Raw genomic sequence first — 19,752 nt, forward strand, 5'->3', positions numbered from 1 at the left:
TATTCTTAATACTGTGGAGTATTTGCTTAATGCCATGGAGGTGTTTTGCTTGGTGTGATTAATTATTTTTTGTTTCCTCTTCTTGGTAATATTTTTCAGCATTTGTTTTTCTAGTGTGATCTGTGCAAAGGGACCCAGAGAGGCACACAAAAGATACCTAAGGAAGTTTCATAGTATCTAGATAAATCATGAAATAAACATCTTCAAAATCATCTTCCTAAAACATCTCTTTCTTTTTAGTAATCCAAAGTTAGAGATTGTTATAGGGAGGACTGTGTGTATGTGGGGAAAAACAATTGTTAGCCATAACGTATTATTTCCTCCTTATAAGAAGTACTGATGAACCTCTACTTCAGTGAAACTTCTTGGTATGTTTTGCTTATCTGGGAGAGATTGACACTGGAGGTAGTTGATGATTCGGTCTAAACTCACTTGATGGTTAGGTTGGCAGGGCTTTTTTTTCCCTTGGGATTCTTACCATTTTCTGCATTGATATACTGGTTTTAAATTTGTTTTGAAGGCTGTGTACCTTTTGTTACCCTACCTCTTCAGCTTTATTTTCAGTGGAAGTAGTGAGAGACTCAAATGAGTATTGCCAAGTTTATATAGAAATTTCACACAAACTGCTTTAAATAAGCTTATTTAATGTTAAGAAAACTAGCAATCAGCATTTGAGAAATTCCAGATTACTGTCAGCTATCATCACTGATTCCAATACCAGTTTTCTTGGTTAGCCTCTGCTGAGCCCCACTGCTGTAGGTCACTAGTTGATCTTTTCCATGCGTCCATATATCTTTGTAATGATTCACGTTATTACTCCTCTGGCTTTAATTTTAACTTCTGTCCTTTATAAGATTTTTTTGTCTCCGCTCCTTTTGCCTTGCTAACCATATTCTCTGTCGTTGTCTACCGTGGAGGTTTTTTCCATCCCAGCCCTCAGATCAGCCTCTGTGATCAGAATCCCTTCAACTCTATTTAAAGTTTTTAAAAAATTAATAGATGATTACATGCTCTCATTTAAGTTGTTTGATTTATTTTTTTGTTGTTGAATAACTGATTCTATTAGGCAGGTGTAAGGATAAGCATTTCATAAAATACATGTGCAGCAGAAAGTACTGTAGAGACTGTATGACAAACATTTCATTGCATCCATGTTACCATCATACTGTGTTTTAACTGGTCTTCTTTGACTGACCAGTTTGCACTTTTCACAGACTTCCCAATTTACAGATGTTAATAAAATTGAAAAATTGAGAGAGATGTTTAGAAAAACTTAATGGAATAAGTAAATTTGATTTAAAGCCACTTTGACATGGAGGGAGTATACACCCTCCATGGTGTATACAGGAGCTTCACATGTATTTTATTTAAGGATGTTAAAGTATTGTTACAAAATCAACTGACTCAGCATAGGAAGTGTAACATAGTAGACTAAGCATAAAAATGTTCTTGGTAATCCAGCAGTTCAGCACTATTACAGATATCTTAGAAGTATTCCTGTTTCTTTTTTCTGATATTGGGTATTCTTTCCCTACAGTTAAATAAGAACTAGAATTCCAGGCTTTTGAAAAGGTAGTCATGCTCTCCCCATCCCAAGCTCCATGTTCTCACCTTTTCCAGTGCGTTGAAAACTGAGTCTGTTCCCTATGTAGCTGTGTAGCTGCGTGAGTCTGCTCACTGAGTGAATCTAATAGCAATATTTACTGGAGCACGTTGAGAGAGTTAGGGAATTTATTTTAGTTTTGCCTCTGCAAATAAATTGATTTGCCTTTTGTGATTGCTAGGTGTGATGCAGGAAGCAGTAAAAATCTGCAAGGCAACCTACAGTTGCAGCAGAGTAAATAGCACGTACCTAAAGCCTAAGTCTCTTGTCCCTGATTACACAAAGCATACTCCTTAACCAATACTTTCTGTTTCTAAAAGTTAATGTAGAATTACTTGAACACTTCACTTTTGAAAAGTCAGACTACTCACAACTGGTTTCTAGTTTTCTTTTTCACAGTGGTTTTTGTTTAGTGCCCTGTATTGTTTCTATGCAGACACTTAGTTGAGTACTGACTATAGCTTACTGTCACATTGAAAATAATTCCAGATTTTGTTCACTGGACTGATGTTTGACTATGATAATTGTCTACCAAGTTACTTGCCATCCATGTTAGAGTTGTTTATTCTGATACTCTCAGGATTCATTTTAATTCATTTTTATATAAATATCTGACATTTTATGTAATATTCATTGCTTGGGAAGAACTCAAATGAAGTGGTTGTGGCATGTTGAAGCATTGCTGATTTCTGTGAAGAGTTAAGTCTTGATTGATACTACTTTTGATTATGGTGTTTAATAACATTTCTCTTCAGGAGGATTTGGTAATAATTGAAATCTCCTGGGTTTTATTTTCTTTACAACTATTCATTAAATACCAGAATTTGTCCCAGAAATTCAAATGTGATTATTAGCAATTTCTGTCTTTAAGGAGATAGTTAGATGATTGTGTGAAACAAAGGAATTAGGTGTTTTAGTATTTCTACGACTTAGAATATTGGATTTTTAATGGCATGTATATATAAGAACATGAAATATAAATGAAAATTGACCCAAAAGATGTAGTAATTAGGTTAAATTAATTAGTAATAGGTTCTTATCATATTTTAATTTATTTAAATGAACAATTGACTTGTTTTATGCTTTACTGTGTGGCACTAAACCTGCATTATATGGGAAAACTGTTGTGCAGGTTTAGTGCCACATTACTGTTCCAGTCTTTGATAGTTTAAAATCTGAAATACTATCTTGAGTTGTCATGGGTAATTGCCAGATAATCTTCTACAGCCATATCTCAACTATATATGTACCTAAGCTACACAAAGTTTCACTTAATTGCATATTGCTGATGTTTAGCCACAAAATACAGTGTAGGAATTTGACTGGAAATTTCTCTAGTTATGTTTGCCTTTGAAGTTGAAATTCTACTCACTTAGTCTTAAACTATCTCTAGGTCAGTGGTGTCCGTTCTTTTTGACTTGAAGACAAAGTGAAAATAAAGAGCAGAAGGAAGCTCCCCTTGAACAATCCATCTCTGTCCAGCCTGATGTGTGTCACTGTTACATGGCTGCGCTGCTCCTTCCGCTTGAGTGGTGGGTGGTGCAATTCACCTCCTGGCGATGCAGAAGTAGCACTGTCGACTCCTGTGCCTTCGGTCCTCTCAGCCAGAAGTGTCAAAGGGGATCACTTGGCAGTCTGCTCTGAATTCTAGGTCTTCTGAACTGTGTGATCCAAGCTGGAGATTCAGGGTGCCATAGTTAGTAAGGGCTTTTAGATTTTGCTTTGTGAGAGTTTTTTTCTTGTTCCCTCCTCCTTTTGGGGTGTCCTGTGGAGGAGCAGCGCAAGTTGAGCTAGCCAAGCTTCTTCCCTGTGCTGAGCAGAATACAGAGCAAAGCTATTTTTTTTAAAGTGGTGGATCAGAAGAAAGGAAAAGGAATCTTTGGCTGAGAATTCAGATGTATTTTTGTAGTGCCAAGGTTTTTACAAATATGTTCTGTTTTTCCCACTGGAAAACTTGTCTTGATAAAATTTGAGGACTTAGGGTATTGGTCTGGAATTTCAGACACGTGAGCAAGCTGCAGGGCTGCTAGATAATCAGAGGTCTTGAAAAGGTGTTTTTGCAAGCAGGTAAACTAAGGTATAAACTAAACGCTGTCTGAATGTTTCAGATTTACTGCATGTATGCAGGTCTGTGCAATATTTACAGTGCATCCACTGTCTTAGATATACTGTGTACACGTTTGCCTGGGAATCCTAGAAAGAAAACAAAGACTCTCTGTCTTTTGAGATTGCCTTCTACCTTCTTCCTCTAGAGAGGCATGCTGTGACAAGCTTCAGTTAAAATTTTCTTGTATGGTTCTACAAATAAACTTTCACATTTTCATAGCACAGTTATAAGGAACTGGAACTCAAAACCTAAAAGGCTGCCAAGGTTGGGCTCTACTGGCCCAAAAGTATTTGTAGGGGAGAATGTAACACTCTCTTTATTACTAGGATCAGTCAAGATCTGGCTCTCATCGCACGGGAAATCAACGATGTAGCAGGAGAGATAGATTCAGTGACTTCATCAGGCACTGCCCCCAGTACCACAGTAAGCACTGCTGCCACCACCCCTGGCTCTGCCATAGACACTAGAGAAGAGGTAGGAGATCTTCATGGAGAAATGCATAAGGTTCTTCCTTTTCTTTATTTCTTTTGCTTTTAGCATTTTTGCATAGCTTTTTAGTTATTTCCACTCAACCCGTGTGCATGATCTCTACATTTTTTTTTTATTTAAAGTTCCTTTATTTCAACAAACAACCCAGAAGGTATTCTATGAACACAGCTTGTCAAAAGGATGCATACTATCTGTCTGTCTCTTTTTTTCCACAAAACATAGGAACAAGGTAGTTATGCTTCTTACTTGTCTGTAGCCTTAGATACCATTGTATAGTATCTAAGTGCATTTAAAGATACTAGTGTATATGTTCAAATATATATAAATGTCTATATTTAATTCTTTGCATAGCTATTAAAAACAAAAAAGTCACTCTTTTCACAGGTGACATAAAACTTTCATCTTCTGAACACTGAAATACTTATTTATCATCTTCTTTCTTAATAACATTGTCAAAAACTACCCTGAAGTAAGTTTGCATTATGCTTCTAATAAGTCTTATATTCTTTGACTATCTCTGCTGTGCTGTTCTATGAATATATTGACTAACTTGTTCTAGTAACCATCACAGGTCTAATGCTGGTACACATGTTAATCTGAATTTAAATCATCACTTTCTACTATGTTACAATTCACCATAGTAATGTGTTGTAAATGTTTACTGCATTTTTTTCTTCATAATGTTCCTTTCAAAATGTGTTTTATTCATTTTCGTGTGCATAAAGTTTGGTTAATACATTAGTTTACTGTAGTTAGTTTAATACTGTCTTTTTCTGTGGAAAAAAAGATATAAACAGTAATGAGAAACCCGTGAGTCAGGTAGTCAGAAAAATCATAAATATACTCACATAGATTTTGGTTTTAATTCTCGTGGACTATGGCTAAACTTTGAGGAAACAAAGTGCTCATTTTATCAGAACCAGTTAGATCACTTCCATTTTCATATTACTAAATAACTATTCTCCTCTGTAATAAATATGGTACATTGTGTACATACTGCAGATGGCAGTATCTCCTTCAGGTAGTATAGGTCTTTCTGTAACACTAGGACTAATCTGGGGAAAAACCCTACATTTCAGAGAACTCTGCTTAATTCCACAGATATATCCATTGATCAAAGGAATAAATTATTTAGTAGCAGTTTATAGGTAACTATTATGTTACCTACCTATAAGCAGAGTCTCTGTGAGTAATCTAAATGTGCCTTGTATGTCTCATATTTAAAAAAAACAAACCAAAAATTCATTTTTACGAGATATTCTTACATAAGAGATGCGTCATTTTGTACTGTTCCAGACAACAGTATGATTTTTATTTGATAGGCATCTTGTAAACTGTTGCAGGAGGAGAAAATAGTAATCTGATTTTTGCAGGTACCCAGTAGATTTCATAAAACGCGTTTTTCTTTTATCCCCCAGTTGGTGGACCGCGTATTTGATGAAAGTCTCAATTTCAGAAAAATCCCTCCAGTAGTGCATTCGAAACCACCAGAGGGGAATGGTCGGCCTAGTGATGCTAGACCTCAGCTAACAGATGCCCTCGATCCCCCGACAATTACCCGGAGAAGGACTTGGAGCAGAGATGAAGTGAGTACACAACAGGATTCTCTCCAATAATGTGTCTATTTTAAGCTTTGACAATTATCCCCCCCCACTTAATATTCTAGACACTATTCTTTCTTTCCTACCAGTAGCAGGTGGCATTAATATTGGAAAATACTCTATATTATTTTATTTGCAAAATGTTCAAATATGATTGTATATGATACTAATTAAAACACAAGTATGGTTTTTTAATGTTAAAGATACCAAAATATATGGAATTGTTTGTATTTAATTCCCATTAAACTAATAACATCCTTTTTTATTAAAATCTTATTGCAGGTTATGGGGGACAGTTTGCTGTTGTCCTCGGTCTTCCAGTTTTCTCGCAAGATAAGACAATCCATAGACAAAACAGCTGGCAAAATCAGGTGGGTTTTTAAAAATTATTGTTATTGCTGAAAATATCTGCTCTCTTTAATATTCCCACTAGTAAAAGAGTAATGTATAGTAGATCAAATACACTTAGTAGCAACTAAAAGCAATGTTACCTGTGGCTTTTTTAGCATTCAGAAAGATTTGGAATTAATTCTTTTTCCATTATTCCTTTTGTTTATTTCACATTATATGATGAGAAATATCAGCAAAGTTTGCATGGGCAGAACAACGTCCATCATACTTCCAGCAGAGGAGCTGTTCCAGTATATGCAGATGCCATGCAAAAATTACTTGGCCTCTATGCAAGTCTTGTAAAACTTCCTTCCTTAAAAGTTACGGTTAAAATGTTACTGAATTGTAAACTTAATCCCTCTATGTTTGCCAAGTTCTTGTAGGGACTCCGCATTTTAGGAAGAAAGAATAAATGGGGCAGTTTCAGTAAATCGTTCTGAAAAACTACTTGAAATCGTTCTTGGAAACCAACAATGTAGTCACTATTGACTTCTAAATCTAAAGCAACAGATGTAGCCACCTGTCATTTTTAATTGAAAATTCCTGCTCAGATAGTTAGATTCCTTCATATGATTTCCTAGTAGCTAAGAGAAAGTGTAGACATGTCAAAAATGGTAACATGTTGCTCTATCAACAGTTCAATTTAACTTAAATGTGTGAGTGTACAACCACTTGGTGACCACTTTGGTTGGCAAGAATAAAAGAAAATTCTAAATACAAAGTTCAGGGTCGTATCATTCACGTGTTCTTCTTCATGTCTTTGTGCAGTTAATAATTTTAAAATAGAGAACATTAAAAATAAGTCATTTGGCTGATCTTCATGCATAATTTTCTGAATGTGGGAAAATGCTAGGTCTGTAATTAATCAGTTTTTCAAGGAAGTGTCAGATATTGAAATATTACATGAGTGACAGATTAAACATCAAATCACAAGCTTATTTCAGCATAAGGCAATGCTAATAGTAAAAGCAGCAAAATAACAACATATCTGACGATTGTATTCTCATGTGAATACTAAAGAAGATCTGACCATAGAAATCAAGAAGAAAAAAAATTAATTATATAAATTGGTAAAAACTGTAGCTTATCTGCCATTTCTAGTCCTACTATTTCTGGTTGGAAGAATATCACTGAGTGAAGAATCAATTCTTTAAAAGCCTGTAACCCATTCTTATTATTTCTGTTCTAAGGCATTTTGTGTGTTGTTTTTTACTGATGGCTAACTGGTAACATTAAATTCAAGTCTAACACATTTCCGATGTAATTTTCTGAGCTTAAAAGATAAGTCAGCCACATTGTAATGAATGTAATAATGGTGTGGTCATGTATGATGTTATAAATATAAGCATACCTACAAATATTTTATGTATATTTAAAAACAGTGGAATGGTTTATTTCTATAAAAATGCAGTAAACTTTCATTAATAAGGAATTATTTAGTAATTATTTAGGGCTGTGTTCAAAACTTCCTTTTTCTGATACTCAGAATGATTTTGAATAACATCATGTTATTCATAATTTCATTAGTATTTTGAATTAGATAAACAGTATTAGTTTTAGAATTGCTTTTTAGGGAGCATATAAGGCAGCTGGTACCTATTACAGATTTTCACCTTAGCTTTGTTTTGGTGTTCATGAGTTCAGCCAACTGGTGTGCTTCTTTTGTTTTTACTGGAGTTAAGCCAGTTAACATCTCTGCTCAGAATAGTTACAATGAGAATCATCAGGATTTACCAGGCTAGCAGCTGTGGCTTTTTCCAGAATATTTGAACCTGAAAGGAGAGGAGAAAGTTTTAGAGGCACCAGTAAGAGTAAGCCAGCAAGCCTGACTGTGTTTTACAAGTCCTTTCTCAAATTTTCTTGTTACCAATGTAAACCTATCAGCAGAGAGCACAGATAATATAAGGCAATTGTAGTCCTTACAAATTGCATCACATATATTAAAAAATTACACCCTTTCTATCTGGGGCCAAACGGAGAAAGACATGCATCCTGTGAGAGTGAACACTCTTCTTTCTGTCATATTTTAGTTGCAAAAGTTAGCTCTGTTGAAAGACCAATTTCACTTTGGCTAAAGTATTAAGAACATAAATATTGTCAGTCATTCTTGACAAGCAGATCTATCAGAAATTAAAATGAGCTAAAGTCAATCATGAAAATAAATGAGTAGGAGGACAAAATGAAATACATATCTTTTTGCTTGACTAGTTTCTTCCCTGCTTCCCCATTGCCATTGCTGTTTCTAATTTATAGGTAATGCTCTAAGTTCCATTGAGTTCTGTCATCGTTCCTACCTTGTATTAAGAAATGAGCTTGAGAGAAGCTTTGGACATTGTATTCCTCAGCTAGATCCTCCCATTGCTGGCCAAACTGTTGGGTTTTTTTTCCCAAGTACTAGCATGGGGTACAGATTGAACCAGATTCAAGTGCCCGGTTCTTTCCTTTCACCAATTTCTCTGTATATTTGTAGTTTTCTTCAGGATAAGGTCATAGGTTGGATATTGCTAAGTTACCTTTCTATAATTTTTTTTCAACCTGTATAATCAGGTTCTTACTTCCTAGTATACACAAAACTGCATTATATTTTAAAATTCTGCAGCATTCTTGCCATGTATCCTATAACCCCTTCTTTGCTAACAGATTACTGTGGAGGATTCTCAGGAAGCAGATAAGCAGTTTGTTTGCTTTTCTGCCTTTTCATAGGATCACAGAATGGTTTGGGTTGGAAGGGACCTTGAAGGTCATTTAGGTCAAACCCCTCTGCTATGGTCAAGGACACTTGCCATCAGATGAGTTTGCTCAAAGGCCCATCTAACCTGGCCTTGAACACTTCCAGGGATGGGGCATCCACAAGTTCTCTGGGCAAACCTGTTCCAGTACCTCACCACCCTCATAGTAAAGAATTTTTTCCTAATATCTAGTCTTATCCAATCCTACTTGCTTTCAGTTTGAAACCATTCTCCATTGTCATATCGCTACATGCACTTATAAAAAATCCCTACCCAGCTCTCTAGCAGGCTCCCCTTAGGTACTAGGAGGCTGCTCCAAGGTCTCCCTGGAGTCTTCTCTTCTCCAGGCTGAACAATCCCAACTCTCTCAGCCTGTCTTTCATAAGAGAGGTGCTCCAGCTCTCTGAGCATCTTGGTGGCCCTGCTCTGGGCTTACTCCAAAAGGTCAATGTCCTTCCTGTGCTGGGGACCCCAGAGCTGGATGCAGCACTGCAGGTGGGTTCTCACCAGAGCAAAGTAGGAGGGAGAATCCCCTTCCTCGACCTGCTGGCCATGCTGCTTTTGATGCAGCCAAGGACACGTTTGGTCTTCTGGGCTGAGAGTGCACATTGCTGGGTCATGTCCAGCATCTCATCCACCAGGACCCGAAGCCCTTCTCCTTAGGGCTGCTATCAATCCATTCTCTACCTAGCCTGTATTTGTGCTTTTATATGTTACAATGAGTTTGCAGAAAATTTGCAAAGATTACGAAGGGAAGAGGTAAGTAGGTTTTGCAGTGAGAAGACCTGCATGGTTTTATCAGTGCTCTGCAATGTGAATGCAGCATTACTGGCATGTAGCAGGCAAGTGCCTCTTTAGTCAGGCAAAATCTAGGCAAAGGATTCAGGTCAGTGAAGGTACTACGTGGTCTCTGCAGTTTGCTGTGCATCCTGCGAAGTACTGTGAAAGAAAAATGAGCATTGAGCACAATCAAGTAAGACTTGCCTCAGAAGGTAGGGGAAAGCAAGAGCAGAAGGCAGCAGGCATTTATAAATATGTTCTTTTAACTTGTAGAATACTGTTAGAAAGAGAGAGGTCAAAGCAGACAAGAGATTAAGATCCCCCAGGAAGTTAAAATGAACTAAATGAAGAATTCAGAAAGATGAAGTAAAAAGGAAATAGGCTTCCTAAATTTATAGTAAAAACAAATTGGCCTTCCCACTTTGTAGTCAAAGTAATAACAGTTTCAAAATTTTTAATTACTGCTTTCATTTTTTTCCTCTTTTTTTAATAAAGTGACCTATGAAATGAAAGGTTTTCAAATTGTAAAAGAGGAGTAAGAACATTATCTCTAAAAGAGTGAGACTGAGAACACCACATACACAAGCAAAGGCACTTTTGAATCAAGATAGAATTATTTTAAATCACAATGAATCAAGATAGAATTATTTTAAAATAACATGGCAAGAAGGTAAATGAAAAATCAGACCATGTCACAATAGCTTATATTGGTTTTTTTCTAGTGTTGTTTACTGCCTTATTTTCTATGTTCCTGCTAATTTCCAGTGTGTGTTGATGCCTTTTTTTTCTTTAACGTGTTTATTTGAACTTCTCAGTGACAGGCAAATCCTAAATTTTCCCTTGTAATTGGACTTTCTGGTATCCAGGTTTGCAGTTGTACATCTTTGCAAGGTTTTGTACTCCCTTCAGGAACATAAGAGAATTTTGCCAGACCTCTGATGATGAACTTTTATAAAAGATGATGACTCTATTTGAGACCGTAAAGGGTTTCATCAAAACTTCACTGCAGTTTTGATTACTTATAATTTTATTTTTTTCCTTCCCCCTAAAAAAGTGCGTATTAATGTTTACCCTTGAATGAATTGACTTACTTGAATACACCCAAGTCACTTGGCAGAAGCGGTCATTTGCCTCAATCCCATGACACTCTGTCATCAAAGTAGCACTTCCTCTCAGCGAAACCTCCGACATAAACCCGTTCTGAAGCAGCAGAAAGTGAAGACCTCAAAGAGAGAAGAAGAGTTAAAGCACCTTCTGGATAGGCTGTCTCTGGACATCTGTGTACTGATAAAATAAGGCAGGGTAGTAAATATTTTGCAAAATTAGACTTTCTTGACAGGATAATAATAGAGAGTAGAATTTTCCATAGGGTATGAATAACTGAAGAAAGGTGAACAGAAATGCAGTACCAAGTCTCCCAGCTTTCTTTCAAATTCTTAGTCTTTATGAGATTCAATATTTCATGAACTTCCACCTTAAAAATTATTTCCTCAGAGACATACTTACACAAATAATTTCTTTAAAATGTACTACTTTTTGGTCATGATTTGAAATTGGTTGTTTTGTTTGCTTAGCAGTTTTACTGCAGCTATTTGTTTGAAATACCAATTCGAGAAGAAGTGGATTTGGACTCCTCTATGTCATCATGGTGTCACTTACCAGACCTTAAATATCTTTTTTTTTCTTTGTTTTTTTTTTCCAATTGCACCAGTGTAGACAGTTTAAATTATATTTGTGATATGACAATGCAAACAAAAACTATTTATCAAGCAGGGAAGCAAAACATTAAAGAAGGAAATCTAACAGTATGCTTTGGGGTTTTACAAATATAAAATACTTCTTTAAACATGTAATACAAGTGATACTCATACTAATAAAACATATATATATGTATATATATATAAAATTTATGTATTGAGACTTCTCAATAAAAATTTCTTCTGTGAAATGTATTTTTTTTAATTTCCTGAAGTGGTTTTATTTTGTATTAAATTATTATAAAATAGAAATGTAAAAGATGCATTTATTTACCTTATGTTTTGCAGTTGTTATAAAATGCAGTATTAAAGGGGAATTATCTGACTACAGTAATATAGTTGGATTTTTTAAGAAATGTCTCCGTGCTGGAGGAAAGAAGCATCTGTGTCTTTTCAACTCCATAAGCAAGTGTTTAGCTACAGAACTGCCATTTTAATGTCAATAAGAACGATTTTGCTGAAACCCTGTATGCTTCCTTGAAAATTTAAACTGTATGATTGGATTCTGTCAGGTTTCAGTATTTCAGATTTTACTTTTATTCAGTGCTCCCTATGCCACTTTCTCGTATCGTGTTATCTAATCTTTCAGTTTTAATTTGTGGGTGTGTTTTGTTTTTTTTAAACAGTGTTCTTAAATTTCTTTCTTCTAGAATATTATTTAAGGACAAAGATAGAAATTGGGAAGAAATTGAAAACAAGTTGAGAGCTGAAAGTGAAGTTCCTATTGTGAAAACATCAAGCATGGTATGAATAGTTCTTTTCTAGGACTGATTATGCTGCTTGTCTAACATCTAAATAATCAGTAGAGGAATGTGTTGTTTTCAGTGACATAAGGGCAAAAATTTTAAAAGGTTTTATTTAGACACCACATATATTTCAAGAATAAACCTAATCTGCTTTAATAATTACTAAGATTTACTGTCTTATAAAGAAACAAGGAATTGTTCAGGGGAAATTCTCAGATAAAGAATGCAGTCAAAGGGATTCAGACTATGCATAGACCATCAGTACATTTGTTTAACAAAAGGTAACAACCATTAGTTTGAATGTTAGATTACTTTCAAATTAACTTGTTTTACAGTCTAAAAACTACTTTACCTACTTATCATTAATACTTAATGCTATTAACACTGATTATTAATATTTAGAGAAATTGTTGTGTTTTGCTACATGTGATGAAAATAATCCGTAGACGCATGGCAATAAAAGGACTCTTCAATGAAAAATAATCCTCTTGATTTTGTCTGGAAGCGATAACCATAGGGCACCCACTACAACTCCAGCTGATTCATGTACTCTTCCACCCTGCCTAATTCAGGCCATTTCATGACCAGACTGTGTGAACAGAGTGAGGGGATGGAGCACATGTTATTTCTTAGTATACTTCTCCTTTACCTCTGAGCACAGAGTGTAGGGTTTGAAAAACATTCTTGAACGTGAGAGCAGGCAGCGAGTCTAGTTACATTATCCATCTGCAGTACCATGCTGTTAAGAATGTCAGCTTACAGAAGCAGGGTTTTTTTCTGAGGGAAAGGTGGGAGAGGAAACTACTCACATACTTCGTACTGGACTGCACAGAAGTCAAATGCTTATACATTTCCTCTGGCATTGAACAGGCTAGCGCTTTTCTGTTAGCTCATCATGAGTTATTAAACTCCTCCAGATTGATTTTTCCTGGAAGTATGGAAAGCTTGGCCTGTAATTCTGCAGAATGGTACATTTATTAAGAGCAATCATTAGTAATTCAGTGTTATAATTTAATCGATTCCCTGATAGGGTTTTTTAAATTTTTTTAAAGTTTAATTAAGCAGGTTCCTCATGGAATTTTCTTATTCTAGAAATACTATAATATAAGGAGTTTATCCATGTCCAGCATAAGATCCGAATTTAGTCTTTTGTCCTGAATATGGGGGTTCAGTCAATCCTTTAAAAAAGAAAAAATGTTTGTTGTATATTTATTCCTAAGTTCATCATTCTACAAATTTTTTTCAATTTATTAAAGCATCTCACATTGTTTGAAAGTGAATGGGTTCTTCGGGGTGTTTTTTGTCTATGATTTTCAAGTTTCTACTTAGTTTTCAGAGCAGTATATTGTTCAAATGCAGTGCTTATTTCTACCACAGATGATTATTAAATTTTAAGGGAGGACAGTTATAACTGATGTTTGTTTTATCCTTGGAACATTGGTGTCCAGCCCAGATGTGGAATCTTCTTAGACATAATGACTGTGTAAAATTCAAGATAATCAATCTCTTTGCCACACACAAAAATCACAGTACTTAGTACAAAATGGCTTCCTGAAATGGGTTAAATGGTTTTCTGAAATCAGTGCCTTTGAAAATTCTCAGCTTTAGAATACCACTGACAGCTCTCCTCAGTAGTTGGATTAACACTATTGTTCAGTGTAGGATCCTTCAGTTGTAGGATTTACATGGCACAGGGAAGTGGTCGTGGCACCAAGCCTGTCAGATTTCAAGAAGTGTTCGGACAATGCTCTCAGGCACAGGGTATGATTCTTGGGGTGCTCTGTGCAGGGCCAGGAGTTGGACTCAATGATCCTGATGGGTCCTTTCCAACTGAGGATATTCTGTGATTCTGTAGTTTAAGGTACAGTACATTTGCTTTGTTTCTGAGTTCATTGCTGTGGCTACGTCTGTGTTAACAAGTAGTGCAGCACAGTGGAGAAAAGTCTCTAAGGCAAACGAGTGCTGAGGCCCCAACACTGATGTGCTGTACAGGGTCTTGTGGGCAAAGGGGACAGATAGAATGTTGCAGACAGAATCCTGATGCACTTTCTGACTCTCATTTGAGCAAGGTTATAAGTCACTCGATTCCATTTAATACTGGGTTTATCCTGTGACTTTCCTTTAAAAGTTTGCTGTTGCAAACTGTAAGTATCTGTAAGTCTGTGCTTGAGCAGAGGTGGCACAGCCAGATGAGCAAGGGACAGGGTGGGGTTTTATGGACCATAGCAGGCAGCCAGTGTGGAGGAGCTCTAGATTCTGAGTGAGACATGGCTCTCCAGCTTCAAGGGCTGCCACCCAGGACCTGTGGGGGACTTGGCTGGGTCACCACCAGTAAGGGTGTTCTTGATGCCAGGAGGGTCAACCCAAATAGCGTATTGCAAAGCTTGAGGAGTGGCATTGTTCACTGCTGATAGTCTCTTTTTCCATAATGAAATATGATCGTTTCTCCTCTAGGAAATATCATCGATCTTACAGGAACTGAAACGAGTCGAGAAACAGCTGCAAGGTACAAATCTTTTTTTTCTTCTGTGGTTCCTTGCTTCAAATTTGTTTAATATATATGTGTATATCTATACCATGAAATAAAGTTACTGCGATATATTAAAATATGTTCACAGTATCAGTTACATACATTAATATCATATAATTGCTGGCACATTTGGTAAACAAACATCACTGGTTTTTTGATCATATCTTTTTATATGATGAGAAAAGGCTTGACTAAGAATTGCATAGTCTTAAGAATCCCGAAGTAATTATTTGTGAAACATTCTTAAATAGAAATATTTCTGTAAATATTGAAGAGTAGGTGATAGAGAATCCTGAGATTAGGCTTTATGAAATAGGCTCTGCACATCAGTAATACTCCCATGTGTAGCACAATTCAGTATAAGGCATGCACTGAGACCGTAATCTATAGGAAGTCTCAAAAAACCCCACAACTGCCTCCATTACGATGAAATGAAAATTTAGAATTGGCTCTTGACATCTTCCCTTCACACTGCAAAATCCAATTGTTGTAACTATGGAGCCCGCAGACTACAAAATCAAAAAGTTATTTTGCTTTTCACACATAAAGTCTTATGTAAAGTGGAAAGAAGTATGTTTTGCTTAAAAGGTCTGCTAATTAGACATATATTCCATTTATCAAAATCAACTTAAAAACTGAGTATTTTTTAAAAAGGGGTGGCAGTCTTGTTTATACTTAGAGGTTGTGTATTGTTTATACTTAGTTTATTTTTTAGTAAAAGTGGTGGTCAAATGGATTAGTGGTCCATGCTTATCATTATTATGTTAGTTGTAAATTTCCTGTATTTGTTTTTTGTAGTATTCAGATTTAATCTTTTGTAAAACATGTTTTAAAAAAGAATGTTTCAGGAGGAATCATTAACCACCTTTAGAAACAAATTGGTTTTTGTTTCACGCTCAACTATAATTAAAAAATGTCAGTTCATTAGAAATTATATTGTGTTTAGAGAACATAAATAAATGAGGCCAGATTGTTTCCTTGTGTATGCAGTGGTGTTCAAATAGATGTTAGTACATTTTTGGAAATAAAAAAGAGAAGTTCTGTTAAATGTGACAAATATGTTAGTAGTATAATAAAATTAAATGGTACTAGGTTTTTTCAGTTTACTCCCACTATGCATAAATGACTGCTCTTTTATACAAATTTCATCCATTCATGGAATTAGCAACTATGGCTATTTGCAGGGGGTGGCTTGGAACAAAGAATAATATAATGGTAACATTAGGAGAAAAAGCCATATAAACTGACTAAATAGATACTAACTGACTGATTAGTTTATATCTATGTTGGATATGCCCCTGCTTTGTCATGGACAGCACACATAAAAACTCATGTCTGCCATCATAAAAAGAAAAGTGTGAGAAAAGGATTTCGGTATTTGTATAGTAACAGAAAATCATATTTTTTATGGTTTCTTCCCTATCCTTTTCATTTTTTCTTGTTGCTTAGCAATTAATGCTATGATTGACCCTGATGGTACCCTGGATGCTTTGAGCAACTTGGGATTTGCCAGCCCCATCTTACCAGCTCAGCCGAAGCCGAAGTCCAGTCCTGTTTCCCAAGGTACCCGTGCTCAAGCGCAGCCAAACTGCCAGCCCGAAGCTCGGGCTGTTCGACCTGCCACCGTCCCTGTTGCACCTGAATTTGAAAATGCTGAATCTGAGGCAGATTTCAGCATACATTTCAATAGGTTTAACCCAGATGGGGAAGAGGAAGATGCCACCCTGCGTGAGTGACATCTCGGTGTTTGATACAAAAACCTTTCATGTGGAATGTTTAGAAATCAAGGAAAAATTATAATATTGGTTTTTATAATTAAAAAAAAGGCTTGGTCAAACAGCAGTTGTTTTATTAAACCAGTTTTCTTTAATTGTGATGCTTTGATTGTCACACAAATCCTTTTCAAATCATAAAGTTATGCATAGATACCAGTGTAGGAAAGCAGATTGTGGCAGGTTTGCCCTTTGTGGTTGTGTGCTTTGCAAAAGAATTACTATATCAGCAGTTTTCCCTTAATAGATTTATTTCTTTTTAAAAGCCATGCAAGTGGTCTAACATTTAATGTTATTGAAACCCCAAATCTCTTTGCCAAGCTGCTCTAATGAATGGACTTCCTCCACTAAAACTTATACAGAACTGTTGAACAGTTACATTTGATTCTGAATTGGATGATTTATATAGGAAACATTATCTTTGACTACAATGACACATTACTGCAAAAGTAAGACAGATTTCAGAAAGCATTCATTCTCATATACTGGAAAATCTCAAACAGTTCTGTGATTTATATAACCTTGTTGCTGCGTAAATTGTCTTGGGGTTTACAAATGAGTTCACATATTATGTTTGCACTAAGATTTGCTGGGAGTGGTAGGTGAACATATCAATATCATTAAACAGCAAGCAGTGTTTTGGTGTACATAGAAAACTGATAATACTGTCCTTGTATTATCATTACAGTGTTTTAATCCACTTTCTGAAAGGACTATTTGGCACTTTTTGATCTTCAAATGTCTTTTTGATGTTAATGACAGTAGAAGTATTTCGTATCTCATTTCTGTCCAAATATTTGTTGAAACTAGGAAGTAAATTTAAACACTCAGCAATGTGGGACATGTTAAAGCATGTTGAGGCAAATGGGCTCTCACCAATCCAAATGCAGCAAAAGCTTACAGAAGAAATTACTGTTTATTTGGAATGATCATGAGGTGTAAAATTTTCTTTAGGGGACTTGGAAATAAGAGTTGTCATGATTTGCTTAATCAATAGATACACTCCCAAGCAAATGATTTTATTTGCTTCTGTATATTTTCCTGTAGTATTGCTAGTAAAGCTGTCCCTGTCTTACATATTTAAAAGGATTCTGGAAGACGACTGCTAACATGGACATTTTGCTTATACCGCTGAAAAGCAAGTCTATTTAAAGTTTCCTATATAAGCCTATTTTCCTTATCAGTTGTCCCAGTAACTTAACATTCGGAAATAATAGTAAGAATAAAAGTAAATTACTTTGTATTTCCAGAACACTGTAATTTGGAGGAATGTTTTTTCTGTTAAATGTAACTAATAGACTGGAATTTTCTTATGTTTGCATCAGTCTCTATATATTAAGGTTAAAGATACAGTTTTGCAGCTTTTATGAAATGGTCTTTAATATTTCAGCAATAATCCTATATGACATTTGTTTTTAAAAAAACCTACTTTCTGTACACTTTTAAATTGTACAGGCTTTCGGAAATCAGTAAAAGTTGGACCAGTTAATAAAAATGCAAAAACTTTTTTTGTAGAGTTGTAAAAACAAAACCACTAATCTGTTGTATAATGGATTTCATATTTTCTTTAAAAAAAAAAATAAAAGCGAACAGTCTTCATGTATGACTCAATATGCTCTACTCCAGCTAACTGGGAGCCTGAATGACACTGGTTTACAGAGGCTACGGGAAAACTTTTTGAAGGTGCTGAAGGGCAAAAATAAATGGAAATTAGAGCTAAGTGTTGAAAACCGAGTGTACCAAACCATCACCATATTTCCTTCTTTTTTTAATGCTTGGGAACATAATTTTTCTGCAGATTCAAGTGGAAAGCAGGGGATGGCTAGGAAGGATTAAAGGTGCAGGCTCTTCATACGAGATTCTGTTTGTGTTCTTTCAGGCATTTATACCTTTGTGTTCTGTAATAAGCATTTTGCATTACTCTGTTCTTATTTTGTATGAACATGTTCTCCTTATTTATTTTTGTTACATTTATTATGTATGTTATTTTGTTATATGCATTTACAACTCCATTTTTAAATAAAGTGTTTCTGGAACTTTACAAATGTGTGAATATGTAATTGAGAGCTGGGAAGTTCACGTGATCTTTCTGCAGTCTAACTCGCCTTTACTGAAATAGGAAATGACTTTTTTCATAAATATCTTTTCTCTGGAAAAAGTTCTGTTATTGCTGCTGCTGCATCAGTTATTCTGTGCTGACAGTATTGGCTCACTTTCCTGTACTCAGATTCATTTCCACACTTGAATTGATTTTTGTGTGCAAAGCTAGAGGCAAAAATAATCCACTATGGCAGTCACCAAACAGTGGCTCTGTTTCTCTTTGTAGAATGAAAGTAAATGAGTTTTAATCCATCTGCCAGGTGCAGCGGTAGATGGTTATCAGACTGCTTTCCCTTTGCTTCATATATTGTAAAACTTTATTGAACATTATCATTTGGCTCCAGACTAGTGCCTTTTTTTGTTCTGTCCCAGCTTTGACTCTATGCATACTTTTCCCACAAGATGCCAGATTGCCTCTTCATAGCTAGCTTCATGCAGGAACAAAACCATGAGTTTAGTATAAAGCTCCAAGAATTTCTTCCTAGGTTACGCATTTCAGTGTTGCTGAGCTTTGCTGTGGCTTGGCAGCGGCCAGCTCAGATCTTGCTTCTGTGCCCCTGTTTTTCCTTTGTATCCCTGGTCTGATGGCATTAAGACTGCACTAATGGCACACAGTAACATTCAGTAGCACTCAGCTCTGGAGGGGCAGGAGATTTTTACTGATGTTCAGAGATGCCAGTTTAGTATAGTCAAAGTCATGAAAAAGTTACAAGGGCTTTTCACTTGCACAGAATTTTTTCATATTCCCCAGCTTCGTTGTCTGCCATTGTTTCCTCACTTGTTGCCTCTGTCTTTGCAGAGGATAGGGGAATGCACAGCAGAGTAACATTTCTGTAAGCAATAGTGTAGCCCTTCCCATACAATATCTGACTACTCTGCTTGGAGCCAAGGTTAAGCAGAGTTGTTATACAGAAGTCTTTACAAAGTCCAGCCAAATTGCATCAGTCCTCCGCTTCCTTTAGTTGCCAGCAAGTGGTGCTGGCCTGCTGAGACACGGAGAAAGCAGAGTTCAAGCCTTTTCTGCTCAGCACTCTTGGTTCCTCCCTTAGCTACATGCACTGCTCTAATTCTACCCCTAACAACTACTTCTCATGACACTCACATCTGGCTGTGGCACAGAGAAATAAAGGGTGTGATCTGTGCACCTG

At 36.0% G+C, this 19,752-nt stretch overlaps 1 protein-coding gene across 11 annotated transcripts in view; it reads left to right on the forward strand.

The window, feature by feature from the left end:
- CEP170 (centrosomal protein 170) overlaps window positions 1-18,549 on the forward strand; it is a 100,746-nt gene extending 82,197 nt beyond the window's left edge. For 7 of the 11 annotated variants that reach the window (XM_064648661.1, XM_064648667.1, XM_064648663.1 and 4 more), the window contains 6 exons: window positions 4,037-4,214; window positions 5,618-5,785; window positions 6,083-6,171; window positions 12,107-12,200; window positions 14,657-14,708; window positions 16,182-18,549. In XM_064648661.1, the coding sequence (XP_064504731.1) occupies window positions 4,037-4,214; window positions 5,618-5,785; window positions 6,083-6,171; window positions 12,107-12,200; window positions 14,657-14,708; window positions 16,182-16,468 (868 nt within the window). In that variant the 3' untranslated portion in view covers window positions 16,469-18,549. The remainder of the gene's footprint in view (window positions 1-4,036; window positions 4,215-5,617; window positions 5,786-6,082; window positions 6,172-12,106; window positions 12,201-14,656; window positions 14,709-16,181) is intronic. The other 4 variants (XM_064648662.1, XM_064648664.1, XM_064648671.1 and 1 more) reach the window with 2 other exon arrangements.
- Window positions 18,550-19,752: the final 1,203 nt, after the last annotated feature.

This window comes from Pseudopipra pipra, chromosome 3 (genome assembly GCF_036250125.1).
Source record: "Pseudopipra pipra isolate bDixPip1 chromosome 3, bDixPip1.hap1, whole genome shotgun sequence".
In the NCBI taxonomy this organism is placed as follows: Eukaryota; Metazoa; Chordata; class Aves; order Passeriformes; family Pipridae; genus Pseudopipra; species Pseudopipra pipra.